This window comes from Meles meles, chromosome 11, assembly GCF_922984935.1.
Source record: "Meles meles chromosome 11, mMelMel3.1 paternal haplotype, whole genome shotgun sequence".
Classification (NCBI taxonomy): Eukaryota; Metazoa; Chordata; class Mammalia; order Carnivora; family Mustelidae; genus Meles; species Meles meles.
Window position 1 is genome coordinate 48,806,776 of NC_060076.1, and position 17,312 is coordinate 48,824,087.

The 17,312-nt window shown below is 42.9% G+C and overlaps 1 protein-coding gene and 1 long non-coding RNA gene across 2 annotated transcripts; one reads left to right on the forward strand and one right to left on the reverse strand.

The window, feature by feature from the left end:
- Positions 1-2,431: 2,431 nt before the first annotated feature.
- Positions 2,432-3,779, reverse strand: LOC123952837 (interferon alpha-1/2-like). Its single transcript, XM_046022422.1, has one exon. It carries the CDS (start codon positions 3,424-3,426, stop codon positions 2,866-2,868), a length of 561 nt encoding a protein of 186 aa, XP_045878378.1. The 5' UTR covers positions 3,427-3,779; the 3' UTR covers positions 2,432-2,865.
- Positions 3,780-4,647: 868 nt separating this feature from the next.
- LOC123952852 lies at positions 4,648-17,049 on the forward strand. Its single transcript, XR_006820751.1, has 4 exons — positions 4,648-4,833; positions 14,919-14,974; positions 15,058-15,158; positions 16,894-17,049. It is a non-coding gene; the product is annotated as an uncharacterized LOC123952852 (long non-coding RNA).
- Positions 17,050-17,312: the final 263 nt, after the last annotated feature.

Here is a 17,312-nt window from a genome sequence, read left to right on the forward strand (position 1 = left end):
GAGGACGGGGAGCTCACAGGAGGTTTCTACACGGGGAAACACTGTGATTGGAGAGTGAAAGGATGGGATCTCGGTGGGCATGGAGGAAAGGGAAATGTGCTGTACCAGAATGTATAGAGTATGAGGACATAGGTACAGTGTATATGTATACCTATTACATTATCGTGTAACTAATTACATTCAATGGATAGGCCACCTGTTCCCAATGGGTATTTTTTTTTTTCACAACGATATTTTGGAATATCAGCCCTTGCAGTCAGTTACAGGGAAAGGCTAAGAGAAGATCATTTTTTTAGGGAAAACATAAGAATATAGTCCCCATCTGTTAAACTCTCACTCAGTGAAGATCCTAGATCCTTTGAAATGTGCCACTTCATTATTACAACAGCTCCAGGAATATTTCCTTCCTATTTCACATCTGGGGAAACTGAGCAGTAGAGCGTTTAAATGAGGTTTTCATGGTCAAACAATGGGGCGGAAGCAGAATCCAGATGCAGGGCACAGTCCTGTAGCCCATATCATAAATTCCTGCCTGAAGTTCCTCTTGGGAAATTCTGAATCTTCCCTTTTTCCACACTTCCTGGAGATCATTCTTCCCTGGTTGTGTCCCACCTGCACTGGCTGCTCCATCTCTGTGCCCCTGACAGGCTCCCCTTCTCCTTCTCAGCCTTAAAAGTTAAAGGTTCTCTGAACCTTTAGGGCATCTTCTCATTCCACTCTCACGTGACTTGGAAGGACCTTCAGTACCATACCTCGATTTCCAAATATGCAAGGGACATTGCCATTTAATGTCTCCAGGGCATGCATTGTTGGGGAGTCCAGACTCATCCCTGCATCTCCAATGGGAAGTCTGTTGTCACCTCTTCCTGACTTCCCTCCTTCAGTCTCCTGGTCACAGAGCCCCTTGGCCTCTAGCACTGTGAAGAGGTAGCCTCAGACTATTCTAGAGTGATTCCTTTCCCTCTCCCTCTGCTGGCAAAGCCATGAGATTTCCCTCTGCTCTTCATAGGGGGAGCATAGTGGAGATTCCAAAGGGAGAACTCACAAACCTTTGGGCTTCACCAACTAGGGAGGACTGGACATTAACCGTCCAGGTCCTTCTTGTGTCAGAAGCAATAGGTCCCCCCTGTGAAGCTGCCCAGGGCCAGGAGGCAGCTCAAGCCCAGAGCTGAGAGGCTGCCTCGGGGAACCAGTAGGAGCCCCGCTGAGGGGCTGGGCGCTGCACCTGAGGGCTTCTGGTGCCCTGGAAAAACAGTGGGGGTTGCCCTGGCCTCCAGTTCATCTTCAGTTCTTTCTATTCATGAGTCTTCAATAGAACAGGGTAGATTTCATTTGTGGAATGTTCTTTCCTGTACGCTTTCATGCCTTTTCATTTTTGTTTGCTTTTCTTTATATATGCTTTATGGATTAGAAGATATTAGAAGACATCACCCATTTCAATTATTTTTCATTTTTTCATGGAGGTTTAATTAGCCTAAAGAAGGTAAATCTCCCAGATCTGTACTCTATCTATAGTCTTTAGCTACTGTTCTGTTCCTCGCCTTTCCTCCACTGCTAATATGGTTTCTGGTGAGTAATTTGGTCAAAACAGCTGGTCCCCGTGGTCACAACCCTTCTACTTCCCGGCTTCATGGACCCTTTCCATGCACTCTTTGCTATGGTGCAATTCCTGGAAGCCTTACTCACCTTTGAAATAGACTCTTAACCAATATTCACTCTTACGCTACTGCCTTAGGGCCATTCCACCTTTGTTTGCAGTGTGGCTCTTTTCTCCCTTAACCAGGGGAGGTTTGAGGCACCATTTCTCATTCTACACTCTCCTCCCAGGCAACCACTTCGCTCCCTGGGCTTTACATGAATGGAATGACTTGTAAATAGCAGGACCAAGGATCTCTTTTGTTTGTTTTGTTTTGTTTTGTTTAAAGATTATATTTATTTATATGACACAGAGAGAGAGAGAGAGACAGTGAGCACAAGCAGGGGCAGTGTGAGAGGGAGAAGCAGATCCCAGCTGAACACAGAGCTTGACACGGGCCTTGATCCCAGGACCCCGGCATCAAGACCTGAGCCAAAGGCAGACACTTAACAAATGAGCCACTTGGGTGCCCCTGAACGATCCATTTTGTAAAGAATATTCGCACTTGGGTGTCTACCAGTGTGACGTAGTACGTGTCTGGTACTTTTCATTTTATTTCCTGACATGTCTGCTTCCTTTTATACCTACAGAATTCGTATTTTCCCTTCTTCTCACTCTTCCCTTTAACATAACTGATATTACTTCACTGCGATTATTGTCCTGAGGTTAGTTTTTCTACAAAATCCAAGATACAATCACAGCATTGGACTTGTTAAGTCTGCCTTTCCCGTGACGACAGCATGCAAAGAGACTTCCAGGAAGTGGATGCGATTACTTCTACGTGAATCACGAAATAATGAGGAAGTGAATGGTACAATCCGTTCTATCATCAGGTTGTTATCAGACTTGTTTCCTGCTTCAATAAGAAACAAATGCAAGAAGTTTTCTATAGAAACATTTAATGAACAGAAAATAAAGAATTTAATAAATGTAAAACATATATAATTCTCTTAACCACAAAAGGAAGGTACAATGAATACTATACAATGAAAATAACTGAAATCTTATAAATAGTTAAATTATTGTTAAATAGGGAGATCAGCATGGTCATCTGAAAGCAACAGGTGTTTTTAGCGTTGACTTGATGTTGCTTAATACTCCAGAGAACATGTGACAAATTGACTGTGTTCATGTCTTCGCAACAGCAGAAATGAGGGTCCGACACAGCAGAACTCTGGAATATGTGATGTTATCAGTCAGAGGAAATCATTTCCATGTTGAAAGGGGTGTCACTTCTTTCTCCTGAATCTTTCTTGCAAGGCGGTTGATGCATACAAGGGTTTCATGATCTCTGCTCGGACCATCTCCCAGGCACAAGGGCTGTATTGCTTCTCCTGCAGGTAGAGGGAGATCCTCTGGAAGTAGTTCCTCAGGATGGAGTCCCCATTCACGAGGGGCGTCTCTCCCACCCCCTCATGCAGGGGACAGGCTTCCAGGTGGTCCAGCTGCTCAGAGAGTCCCGAGCACAATTCCTCCAGGAGGGTCGCACTCCAGGGGGCAAGTGAGGCCTCTGTGCAGAAGAGGTGGAAGGTCTTCTGCTTCGTCACATGGACAACAGAGAGGGCTTGAGCCTTCTGCAGCTGCTTGCCGTCAAACACCTCCTGGGGGAAGCCAAAGTCGTTTCTGTACTTGTCACAGGAGCTAGCAGACAGTCTCCTCATTTGTCTTAGGAGCATCAAGGCCCTCCAGTGCAGCAGACTGTGGTCCTGAGGCAGGTCACATCCCAGGGAGCCAAGGGAGTGGCAGCTGAGCACCACCAGGGCCACCAAGAAGGAGCAGGGCAGGTCCATGGGGTATCCTGCAGATGCTGTTGACCTGGCTGAGAAGAGCACGTCTGGGTGGCTATAGCTTCTCTGAACATCTTCTCTTGTGCGTGAGGCTTAAGTAGGGGACATAGGAGTTTTCAATTTCTGAACGTTTCCCTTACTTTCTACTTCCCTTTTTGCTTTTCTTCCTACACTTTCTACTTGGGTTTGGAGCAAGGGTTTCTCAACCATGTATTATTTTCCTTAAGTATTATCCTTGCCTCCAGAATCTTTTTGGATGTTTTTTAATTGCAACTTCCAATAAAACTTAATAGCAGGGAGACACAGTACATATCGTTATATATTGTGCTTTCATCTGTCCTTTACGATAAAAAATACGTGTAACATTTATCCAATTCAGCGTTCAGAATGACTAAAAATTTTAACCTAATAGTTATATTTTAAAGCTATTGATGCTTAAGTATGTTAGTAAATTTGATGAGTTACTTTTAATTTCTTTACATGTATACAGTGTAGTGTATGGAGTACACAAGCAAATTAACAATTTCTAAAAGGACATAATGATTTCGGTGTACCTGAATATTTCAAATCAATCCAGATTGCTAAATACAACTGAAAAGTTGAATTATTTATTTAACATGTGATTTTAGTGTACTGAATTTGAATGTTGCCTCATAGGACAAAGTCATTTTTTAAAGATTTTTATTTCTTTATTTAACAGAGAGATTGATACAGAGAGAGTGTAAGTAGACAGAGCAGCAGGCAGACAATGAGGGAGAAGCAGGCACCCACCGAGCAGGGAGCCTGATGCGAGGCTTCATCCCAACACCCTAGGATCATGGCCTGAGCTGAAAGCAGCCACCCAAGTGACTGAACCACCCAGGCACCACGACAACATCATCTTTAACTTCCCCTGCTACTACCTACTCTGGAAGGTATTGTCAAAATATATTTTCTGTTTAACACTAGATAATTACGGATGTGTTGAATGAGTTTTGTAGAGCTAAATCATAAAATTTAATGTATTTGTGTTTTCATTTCCAATGCCTGCATCACAACAGGCCTCAACCATCAGCAATGGCCACAAGACACCACTGGCATCTCACCGGTAAGAAAGATCACCTGTCCAAGTAAGACTTTGAGACACAGGAGATGACAGAGAGAAACTCCTCCAATCCTAAGGGATTCCTGTTACTCCTAGATTTGTCACACTGACCTTGCGCTTAGTGTCCTCCAAGAATTCTGTGCCATTGTTTCTTATGTAATATCCAAGAAAACCCAATGAAAGACAATAAATTCCAAGGTTTTGTTAGAGCACTCCAAGGCATTGCAAGTGCCCCCAGCAGGAAGCCTGGTTCTTGTCTGGGATGAAGAGGTGTCAAGGTTCTATTCCAGATGACTGGATTTTCCCAGCAGCACCTCACTGACAAGGTAGTTATCACCTCTACTAACATATTTCTTCTAGAGTGACTGAGTGTCCTCCACCCAGGTTCTCCTGGGCTCACTCCTGAGGACAGGCACACCATGTCCGGAGGACTCTAGATTCCTCTACTGTGCAGGGGCTTGTTTCCTTGTTACTGCCCCTAGGTCCTTGCCCCTGCCCCTGGAGTGTTTGTGTTGGGGACCCTCTCTCTTGCTGACCTCCTCCTCTCCTGACCAGAGGAAGGTGTCAACCCCTCAGATGCTGAGGGTGAACGTTTGTTTTCTCCAAGTAGAGGAAAGAATGATTATAATCCTTTTATCTTGGATAAAGGAATACATTTATTGTGTCATCACAGCTCTTAATTTTCCCTTTTTTCATTTTTTTATAAGTAAGCGCCACACACAGCATGAACCCTAACGTAGGGCTTGAATTCACAGTCTGACATCAAGACCTAAAGTTAGAGTAAGAATCAGATCCTTAACCAGTTGAGCCACCCAGGATCCCCCATGGTTCAAATTTTCCTGAAACTAGAGAACACTTCTTAGCTCAAATTTCTGTGCTGAGCATAGGGGGAATTCACTGGCTTTCTCAGGAGAAACTTCCATCAAAGAAAGTAATAACTTTCACTAGCTCATTCAGCCTGTGTGTTTCCAGTAGACAGCTTCATCTAGTCTTCTGTCTGGTGCTCAGAATGCAGGGAGTGAGGCTCAGGCTATGGTGTCAGGGACACACTTCCTTGTTGCCTTTCCATATTCATGGTGTTGCATTTTCAACTTAAGTAACAACAACAAAGAGAATTTGAAAAACTTAATATTTCCACATGCCTTACTGGACATACTTTGACTTGCTGGTCCTGATATATTCTGTCATCGTAAGGATCACAGAAATGGAAGGAAGAGAATGACCAAGGGGCTGCCCCGGGTTTTTCTTACATTTTTAAGACATCAGTTTTTCTGTTTCTCATGTCAGATTTCCTCGAAAGCAAAACATGGCAGCTGTGAGTGGGGAAGGGGGAAAGACAACTATTATGTCTAAACGTGACAAAAGTGAAAGAGTGGCCTGTCTGCTGAGAAAATGGCAGAGTGTACGTCAGTGAAGTTTGATGCAGCAAGACTGGGGACGAGCAGCTCCAGCAGATGAGGGGAATGAAGGCTGTACTGAGTTATTGCAAGTGAGGAAAGTGCCTCTGCCAGAGGATCCCACAAGACCTAATCTTGGGTCCCCATGAGGTTCTCAGCTCTACAAGAGGAGCCACCTCATTTTCCTTTTGTTCAATCAACATGTACTCGGCTCTGAGGAGAGATGAGAGGAGTCACACCAACCAGCTCACAAGAGACTGGCGACCAGGACTCCAGCTGCTCACCCTCCCTGGAAGGAGACAGGATCCTTCCCCTGCCTGAGAGCTCTACCTACCTGATAGGTCCACTCAGGCCTGGAAAAGTTTGCCTGAGAAATGCAATATGAAGACAAGGGGAATTGAAAGATCTTGCATGATTCTTGGATTAGAATAATGATGAGGATCATTTAGATGACAACACTAAAGCTGATTTCAGTCTAACCCTTCTGAGATCTTTGAAACCATTACCTCTGTCTTCTCAGAAACCCCATTTGGATTCCGCTTATCTCTGCAGCTGTTTGGAGAGAAACAGAAACCCAGAGGGAGAATTATTCAGATTGAACCAATATCCAAGGTAGAACACAAAGGAGCTGTGAGATAATGGCTGGTCTGGAAGCAGTTGTTAAAAGATGTGAAGAATAGAAATGGACAGAGGATTTGCGACCCAGGAGAGGCCATGGCATGGAATCAGTCAGGTTGAGAGTGTGAGGGATCAAGGATTCTAGATTGCACCGCAGATGCCAACGGCTTGTGGTCTGTGGTTGTGTTTGGCAACAGAGAGTGTGGGAGGAGTCAACTGCATGACTGACTTGAAGTTCCAAAGACAAGTTGGCAGGATCCATTTTGAATACTCATGAGAGCAGGGAGGAGTTAAGATGGTGGAGAAGTAGTGGGCTGAGGTGATATCAGGTAGCAGTAGATCAGCTAGATAATTTACCACACCAATCCAAACACCTACCAATCCAACAGGAGATTGAAGAGAAGAAGAGCAGCAATGCTAGAAACAGAAAGTCGACCCCTTTCTTAAAGGTGGGACCTGCAGAGAGCGAATCCAAAGTGACGGCAAGATAGACCTCGTGGAGTGGGTCCAGCACCCGGCAAGTGGTGAAGCAATGGAGCACAAAATTCAGAACTTTTAAAAGCTGTTCCACTGAGGGACATCGCTCCAGAGGCTAAGCCAGGGTGAAGCCCATGCGCAGAGAGCATGGTCTTATGTCCTGCGGGGACACTGAAGGGCCGGTGGTGTTTGAGCATTGCAGAGCTCCAAGGTAGAGTGGGGAAGCCGGGTAGAGATATGGAGCCCAGAAGTGATCTCTCAACTCAGGCCTACCTTAACCTGTGATCCGTGGCTTAGGCAGGCCACTGCTCTGTTAGCAGAGACCACACAAGCTCCTGAAAGACCCCCACAGAAGAGAGCAGGGATCTGCTGGGTTTGGAGACTCCAGATGGGGCTGTGTGCCAGAGATGCTTGGTCACAGTCTGGAGAAGCTTGGAGTGCAGCCAGAGGCCAGGAAGATGGGAGTGATTGAGCGCTTTTCTCCAAAGGCACACTCTGGAGTGGGGCCCTGAGCTCTCGGCTCCTCTAGGCCAGAGATTGGGAGGCCACCATTTTCATTCCATCCTCCAGAACTCTATGGAAAACCTTCAGAGAACAAAAGCTCCTCACAGCGAACCCAAGCGAATTACTTAGCCCTGCCACTGGTAAGGGTGGTGCAATTCCACCTCGGGAAAAGACACTTGAGAATCACTACAACAGGCCCCTCCCCCAGAAGATCAGCAAGAAATTCAGCCAAGACCAAGTTCACTTCCAAGGAGAACAGTGGAATTTCAGAAAAGGAGCAAGCAAAGCATGAAATCATGGCTTTCTCCCCATGTTCTTTAGTCTGGCACAATTAATTAATATTTTTTAATTTTATTTTTTTCTTAAGCCAAAATTGTTTTGACTTTTACTCTTTCCTCCTTTAACATTTTTTAACTAGCTTATCTTAACGATACCTTTCATTAAAAAAATCTTTTTTGAAAAGTCATTATTATACTCACATATTATCCTTCATTGTATCTAACTTTATTTTTGTATACATATAGGGTTTTTTCTTCTAAAAAAATTTGGGATACAACTTCTTCTAATAGTTCAAAATATACGCTAAATCTACACAGGTCTTTGTTCTACTCTCCAGCCTGAGCAAATTCTCTCCACTTATCTTATCAACTCCTTTTTTAGAATTTTTTTTTTAAAACTTCCATCCCTTCATCTTGTTTATGTGTGTGTGTGTGTGTGTGTGTGTGTGTGTGTGCATTTTTCATTCTTTAAAATTTTGGGAGATAGTTTATTTTAATAGACCAAAATACTCCCAAAATTAAGGGGGTGACTCTGTTCTAGCCACTAATCTAATATATACATATTTTTTTATATTTTTTCTTTATTTAATTTTTTTTTTCTGAACTCCTTTTTCCTCCTATCTTCCCCCCATGATTTGGGGTCTCTTCTGATTTGGTTAGAGCACATTTTCCTGGGGTTCTTGCCCCCCTTTTAGTATTTTATTCACTCCTTCATATATTCTTAATCTGGATAAATTGACAAGGTGGAAAAATGCACCACAAAAAAATGAACAAGAGGCAGTACCAAGGGCTAGGGACCTAATCAATATGGACTTTGGTAATATGTCAGATCTAGAGTTCAGAATGATGATTCTCAAGGTGCTAGCTGAGCCCAAAAAGGCATGGAAAATATTTGAGAAACCCTATCAGGAGAAATAAAAGCCCTATCTGGAGAAATAAAAGAACTAAAATCTAACCAAGTTGAAAGAAAAAAAGCTATTAATGAGGTGCAATCAAAACTAGTGGCTCTTACTGCTAGGATAAATGAGGCAGAAGAAAGAATTAGTGATATAGAACACCAGATGACAGAGGATAAAGAAGCTGAGCAAAAGAGAGACAAACAACTACTGGACCATGAGGGGAGAATTCAACAGATAAGTGACACAATAAGACAAAACAGCATTAGAGTAATGGGGTTTCTAGAAGAACAAGAGAGAGAGAAGGGAGCAGAAGGTATATTGGAGAGCATTATTGTAGAGAATTTCCCTAATATGGCAAAGGGGACAAGCACCAAAATGCAGGAGGCACAGAGAAGCCCCCTCAAAGTCAATAAGAATAGGCCCACAGCCCATCAGATAATAGCCAACCTGTAAAATTTACAAGTCTTAGTGACAAAGAGAAAACCCTGAAAGCAGCCTAGGACAAGAAATCTGTAACTACAATGGTAAAAATATTAGATTGGCAGTGGACTTATCCACAGAAACCTGGCAGGCCAGAAAGAACTGGCATGATATATTCAGAGCACTCATCGAGAAAAACATGCAGCCAGGAATACTATATCCAGCTAGGCTATCACTGAAAATAAAAGGAGGAGATAGAAAGCTTCCAGGATGAACAAATACAAAAACAATTTGTAAACACCAAACCACCTCTACAGGAAATATTGAAAGGGGTCCTCTAAGAAAAGAGAGAGCCTAAAAGTAGCAGACCAGAAACAGAGACAATATACAGTAAGAGTCACCTTACAGGCAATATAGTAGCACTAAATTAATATCTCTCAATAGTTACCCTGAATGTAAATCGGCTAAATGCCCCAAGCAAAAGACCCGGGGTATCATAATGGATAAAAAAAAAAAAGAAACCAAAACCATCAATATGCTGTCTACAAAAAACTCATTTAAGACCCAAAGACACCTCCAGATTTAAGGTGAGGGGATGGAAAACAATTTACCATGCTAATGGACATCAAAAGAAAGCTGTGGTGACAATCCTTATATCAGATAAATTATATTTCAAGCCAAAGAGTATAATAAGAGAAGAGGAAGGAGACTATATCATACTCAAATGGTCTGTCCAACAAGAAGATCTAACAATTGTAAGTATCTATGCCCCTAACATGGGCGTAGCCAATTATATAAATCAAATAATAACAAAATCAAAGAAACACATCGACAAGAATACAATAATAGTAGGGGACTTGACAGCCCACTCACTGAAATGGATGGATCGTCCAAGCAAAAGATCAACAAGGAAATAAAGGCCTTGAGTGACACACTGGACCAGAGGGACATAACAGATATATTCAGAACATTCCATCCCAAAGCAACAAAAAACATGTTCTTCTCCAGTGCACATGAAACATTCTCCAGAATACATCACATCCTGGGTCATAAATCAGGTCTCAACTGGTATCCAAAGACTCGGATCATTCCCTGCATACTTTCACACCATAATGCTCTGAAGCTAGAACTCCATCACAAGACAAAATTTGGAAAGAACCCAAATACCTGGAGACTAAAGAGCATCCTTGTAAAGAATGAATGGGTCAACCAGGAAATTAAAGAAGAATTGAAAAAATTCATGGAAACAAATGATAATGAAAACACAATGGTTCAAAATCTGTGGGATACAGCAAAGGCAGTTCTAAGAGGAAAATATATAGTGATACAAGACTTTCTCAAGAAAAAAGAAAGGTCTCACATACATGACCTAACCCTACACATAAAAGAGCTGGAGAAAGAACAACAAGGAAAGCCAAAGCCCACCAGGAGAAGAGAAATAGTAAAAATCAGAGCAGAAATCAATTAAATAGAAACCAAAAAAACAATATAACAAATCAATTAAACTAGGAGCTGGTTCTTTGAAAGAATGAATAAGATTGGTAAACCCCTGGGCCAGACTTATCAAAAAGAAAAGAGAAAGAACCCAAATAAAGAAAATCATGAATGAAAGAGGAGAGATCACAACCAACGAGAAAGAAATACAAACAATTATAAGAACATATTATGAGCAACTGTACACCAGCAAATTTGACCATCTGGATGAAATGGATGCATTCCTAGAGATGTGCTAACTACCACAACTGAACCAGGAAGAAAGAGAAAACCTGAACAGACCCATAACCAGTATGGAGAGTGAAGCAGTCATCAAGGATCCCATCAAAAAAGAGAATTACAGACCTATATCCTTGATGAACACAGATGCAAAAATTCTAACCAAAATACTAGCCAATAGGATCCAACAATACATTAAAAGGATGGTTTACCACGACCAAGTGGGATTTTTTCCTGGGCTGCAAGGTTGGTTCAACATCCGCAAATCAATCAATGTCATACAATACATTGATAAAAGAAAGAACAGGAACCATATGATACTCTCAATAGATGCTGAAAAGGCATCTGACAAAGTATAGCATCCTTCCCTGTTCAAAACTCTTCAAAGTGTACGGATAAGGGTACATACCTCAGTATCATCAAAGCGATCTATGAGAAACCCACTGCGAATATCAGTCTCAGTGGAGAGAAACTGGGAGTTTTTCCACTGAGATCAGGGAACACGGCAGGGATATCCTTTGTCACCACTGCTATTGAACATAGTACTAGAAGTCCTAGCCTCAGCAATCAGGTAACAAAAAGAAAAGGCATCAAAATCAGCAAAGAAGAAGTCAAACTATCACTCTTTGCAGATGATATGATACTATAGGTGGAAAACCCAAAAGACACCACTCCAAATATGCTAGAATTTACATAGGAATTCAGTAGAGTGTCAGGTTATAAAGTCAATGCACAGAAATCAGTTGCATTTCTCTACACCAACAACAAGACAGAAGAAAGAGAAGTTAAAAAATCAATCCCATTTACAATTGCACCCAAAACCATAAGATACCTAGGAAGAAACCTAACCAAAGAGGCAAAGAATTCATACTCAGAAAACTATGCAGACTCATGAAAGAAATTGAGGAAAACACAAAGCAATGGAAAAATGTTCCACTTTCATGGATTGGAAGAACAAATATTATGAAAATGTCTACACTACCTAAAGCAATCTACACATTTGATACAATCCCTATCAAAAGCCCATCCATTTTTTTTTCAAAGAAATAGAACAAAAAATCCTACAATTTATATGGAACCAGAAAAGACCTCGAATAGCCAGAGGAATACTGAAAAAGAAAGCCAAAGTTGGTGGCATCACAAATCCAGACTTCAAGCTCCATTTCAAAGCTGTCATCATCAAGACAGTATGGTACTGGCACAAAAACAGACACATAGATCAATGGAACAGAATAGAGAGCCCAGAAACAGACCCTCAACTCTATAGTCAACTACTCTTCGACAAAGCAGCAAAGAATGTCCAATGGAAAAAAGACAGCCTCTTCAACAAATGGTATTGGGAAAATTGGACAGCCACATGTAGAAAAATGAAATTGGACCATTTTCTTACACCACACACAAAAATACACTCAAACTGGATGGAGGACCTAAATGTGAGAAAGGAATCCCTCAAAATCCTTTAGGAGAACACAGGCAGCAACCTCTTCCACCTCAACTGCAGCAACTACTTCTAGGAATATCACCAAAGGCAAGGGAAGCAAGGGCAAAAAGGAACTATTGGGACTTCATCAAGATCAAAAGCTTCTGCACAGCAAAGGAAACAGTTAACATATTAAAGCAAAAGAAAACTGACAGAATGGGAGAAGATATTTGCAAAGGAAATATCAGATTAAGGGCTAGTATCCAAAATCTATAAAGAACTTTTCAAACTCAACACCCAAGGAACAAATAATCCAATCAAGAAATGGGCAAAGGGGGGCACCTGGGTGGCTCAGTGGTTAAAGCCTCTGCCTTCAGCTCAGGTCATGATCTCAGGGTCCTGAGATCGAGCCCCGCATCAGGCTCTCTACTTGGCAGGGAGCCTGCTTCCCCCTCTCTCTCTGACTGCTTCTCTGCCTAATTGTGATCTTTGTCTGTCAAATAAATAAATAAAATCTTTAAAAAAAAAAAGAAATGGGCAAAGGACGTGAATAGACATTTCCTCAAAGAAGGCATCCAGATGACCAACAGACATATGAAAAAGTGCTCCACATCACTCGGCATCAGGGAAATACAAATCAAAACCACAATGAGATACCACCTCACACCTGTCAGAATGGCTAAAATTAACAACTCAGGAAATGAAAGATGCTGGCGAGGATATGGAGAAAGGGGAACCCTCCTACACTGTTGGTGGGAATGCAAGCTGGTGCAACCACACTGGAAAACAGCATGGAGGTTCCTCAAAAAGTTGAAAATAGATCTACCCTATGATCGAGCAATTGCACTACTGGGTATTTACCCTAAAGATACAAACATAGTGATCTAAAGGGGCACGTGCACCCGAATGTTTACAGCAGCAATGTCCACAATAGCAAAACTATGGAAAGAACCTAGACCTCCATCAACAGATGAATGAATAAAGAAGATGTGGTGTATATATATATATAATGGAATACTATGCAGCCATCCAAAGAATTGAAATCCTGCCATTTGTGACGGTGTGGATGAAACTAGAGTGGTTATGCTTAGAGAAAGAAGTCAATCAGAGAAAGACAATAATCATATAATCTCCCTGATTTGAGGAAGTTGAGAGGCAAGGTGGGTGGTTTGGGGATAGGAAAAGAATAAATGAATCAAATGGGATCAGGAGGGAGACAAACCATAAAAAGACTCTTCATCGCACAAAGCAAAGTGAGGGTTGCTGGGGGGAAGGGAGGGACATGGAGGTGGGGTTAGGGACATTGGGGAGGGTATGTGCGATGGTGAGTGCTGTGAAGTGTGTAAACCTGTGGATTCACAGACCTGTACCCCTGGGGTCAATAATACATTATGTTAATAAAAAAATTAAAAAACAATAAAATAAATACTCATGAGACATTAGATTTTTCTGCCAATGATATAGATATTTGTGGCTGGCACTAGAGTGACCCTCCTCCTTCTAACACATTGCAGGCTGCTGTCCTGTCAGGGTCACCCGTGGTGGGGACACTACCATGGGACACATGTGCCTAGAAGAACTCTGTGCTCCCAGTGTCCACTTGAACCTTCTCAGTCTCGGGAAGGACACAGAGAGACAGTTGACTTGAATCTGCCCTAGTGTCATACTATTCCACTTCCTGAGGATAAGTCACTACCAGTGGATACTTTCTCATTTCTAGTCTCCTTCCAGGTTCCCACATTGCTGATGACTTTCAACATTTTCATGTTTCCAGACGTCAGCTGTGGTTTTCTGAGCAAAGGAGTGTCCTACTCCTGGTGTAACGAGAACTTAGGCAGCATTCCAACACAGGCACAGTTGAGTTCCGGTATTCTGTGTGCAGGGTCCTTGGAACTAGCGTGTTTCTGGTTGGGACTGGATGTCTGGGGGTCTTCAGCTCCACAGCACAGCAATCAGCTGATAGGGAGGGTTAGGGAGGGCAAGTGGGCACTCTGTCTCCTGAAGCTGCCAAAGCTTGGCTGCTTGTGGCCAGTAGTGCAGGGTGATGTCTCCCAGCCTGTCCCTGGGCACCCAGCCCTGAGCCCTGCCTCCTCTACGTCCCCTGGAAGGTTGACCGGAAATGCCTGGGGATGGAAAGTTGGTGGGGGTCAGGCCGCCTGGGTGGCTCAGTCCTTTAAGCATCTGCCTTGAGCTCAGGTCATCATCTCATGGTCCTAGGATCGAGTCCTACATTAGCCTACCTCCTCAGTCGGGAGTGTGCTGCTCCATCTGACCTTCCCCCCTTTCATGCTCTGCCTCTCTGCCTCTCTCAAATAATGAAATAAAATCTTTTTAAAAAATGCTCACTCCCATCGCTCCTGCATTGGGCCCTTGCTGCTTGGTTCTCCAACACTTTCCAGTATTTAATAATCAAGAACATTGGGATTGAAACTGACTATGGTTATAGGAGTTTTCAGGACAAGACTTACTCTTTGTCATAGACAGAGTAAGGAAACAGGATTATGACAGTATTAGAATCTCTGGATGTCCACAAGTACGCTTCTTGTAGCTGGAAGGGACAGCCTCAGGAAGAGGATCCATTTTGGTCAGCACCCTTGTCGCATTTGGCCACCAGCGGGCAGTCTCCCTAAAGGGAGCTTCACTAGGCCACCCTTCAACCTGATCCTGCTTTCTGTTTCCTTTCAGCCACAGCTGCTATTCCATCACATTGGATGGAAATCTGAGCAAAGCCTCTCTAGCAGGTGGTTCTGCAAAACCTAGAGATTTCATTGTGTTTTTGCTTTCTACTTGCTTTCTTGTGCTGCTCCTTAGAAAAATCATTAAGCTGAGATGACAGCAGAACAGAAAGCTGTTGTGTGAACAGGCTGAGAGGTCCAGAGAGTGAATGCCAAGTGTGCTGTGGGGACTTCTGCCTTGGCGAGGAAGGTAACTGTTAGGACAGGGGAATGTGTTCTGCAGTGAGGGTTGGGGGAGGGTAGAGGGCAGGGTGGGTGCAGAAGGATAAGGAAATAGCATGTTCTTCTGCACTTCCACCTAGATATTTATTCTCGACTCTCAGATGTTCGTAGAAGCCACCGTCTCATCACTGGTGAAAAATAAAAACCCTTCTTGGCAATAGGGGATGAATGGGCCAGCCCTTTCTAGAATTCACAACAGAATTCCAGTTTGGGAGACTGCCTCCTTTGCAAGTCAGGTACTGACTGTAGGACACACTGTTCCCAAGAATTGTGTAGGAGGAGACAAACAATATTCTCATATATAGCTGTCAGAATTAAGATAAGACGACTGCTACCATATTTATGCCTTTCCCTATGGAAGATGCACTGCTAGGTGCCTTTCAGTGCATATTTCATAGTTCAGTGAATATTCACGCTGTTCTAATTGTTAAATCTGTTGGTACTCCTGAATTATGCACAACTCACTATTGCTCTATGGATTTCCATGATTCATGTATTTTCAGCTGATTTGACCAATGAGTTCTCATTGTTGTAAATATGAGGAGAGAGAATGCCTGACTCAGCTTCCCACCTTTATTTTTGAAGAAAGTCTGTCAGTGTTTATGTGCATGAGAATCTTGTGATGTGGATATCCACCAAACATTGTGGTATTCAGAACATGAGGAAATACTAGCAGTGAGCAAAGAGAAGAATTCTTACCACATCAAACTCTCTAGAAAAAGCAATGGGGTATTATGCCGCTATAGGAGACAGTATCACAAGGAGGACGTAGGGAACCTAATTAATGAAGCCGATAATTCTGGGAAACATTATTTTTTCCATAGTAATGATAATTTGATGAAGGATTGAATGAGTTATCCATTCCTGCCAAGTGAATACTTAAAGCCGAGCAGCACACTGATGTGCAAGGTAATAAGAACCAAGATAGGATAAACCACTGTCAGAAATTTAGTCATGATGAAAAATAAATACAACATTAAACATATTAATATGATTTGCAGAACATCGAATCCATGAAATCACTCAGGGGAAAAGAAATGACATAAAAGGGCAAACTATGCCCAGAATAATGAACTCCATTATTTCTAAATCCCATGCAAAATTCATTTTTTTAAAGATTTATTTATTTATTTATTTGACAGAGAGAGAGAGAGAGAGATCACAAGTAGGCAGAGAGGCAAGCAGAGAGAAAGGAAGGGAAGCAGAATCCCTGCTGAGCAGAGAGTCCTATGCGGGGCTCGACCCCAGGATGCTGGGATCATGACCTGAGCAGAAAGCAGAGGCTTTAACCCACTGAACCACCCAGGCACCCCTCCCATGCAATATTTTCTCCAAGTCAGATGCACTGACTTCTCTTATTCATGCTTCCATCCATTCCAGGGTGGTCTCTGCTTATGCATGCCACAAAACCGACTCTCAGGAAGGTCAGCAAAGGCATCTGTGTTTCTGACATCGCAGGCAGTTTCAGTCCACATCTTCCAGGAATCCGTTGATGCTCTTCGAAGCACATTTACTTCCTTAAAGACACTCACCAGCATCCTCTCTTACCCTGTGCTGTATGGCCAAGAGTCCACCGTCTCCTCTGTGGCTCTTCTCTCCCCTCCCTTCAATGGTTGAAGAGCCTCAGAATCAAGTGTATGTCTGTTTCTCACATGACACGGTCTCCCTGCATGACCACCTCTGTTTCTGGCTTTGCCTCGTAGATGTGGACCTCAGTCATGGCATTTCTTGTCAAATGCCCTTTCACCTCCCCCCGACTGGACATACGTGCCTCCATGTCTGCCAGCGACCTGTCGAGGGGACCACAGCTTTTCTGTGTGCACTGCCTGTGTGCTTCACCTGTTCGTTCTAGCAGCAGGTGAGAGAAGTCACTTCCTTTCCTTCTTCATTAGAACACTAGGTAGGAGGATTATTTTTAGATTCCCATCCCTATAGCAACCGTATTTATATATCCCTACAACCAAAGATGTAGACATCAGGATCTGTATTTATTATGTCCTATAGCCTGAGGTCAACGTGCAAGTTGTCCTAGAGAAAGTCAGTTGTCATTTCCAATGTTAGTGCAGAATGATGGTCAATGCATTCTGCTGTCCGATTTCCAACGGAGTTACACAATCAGACC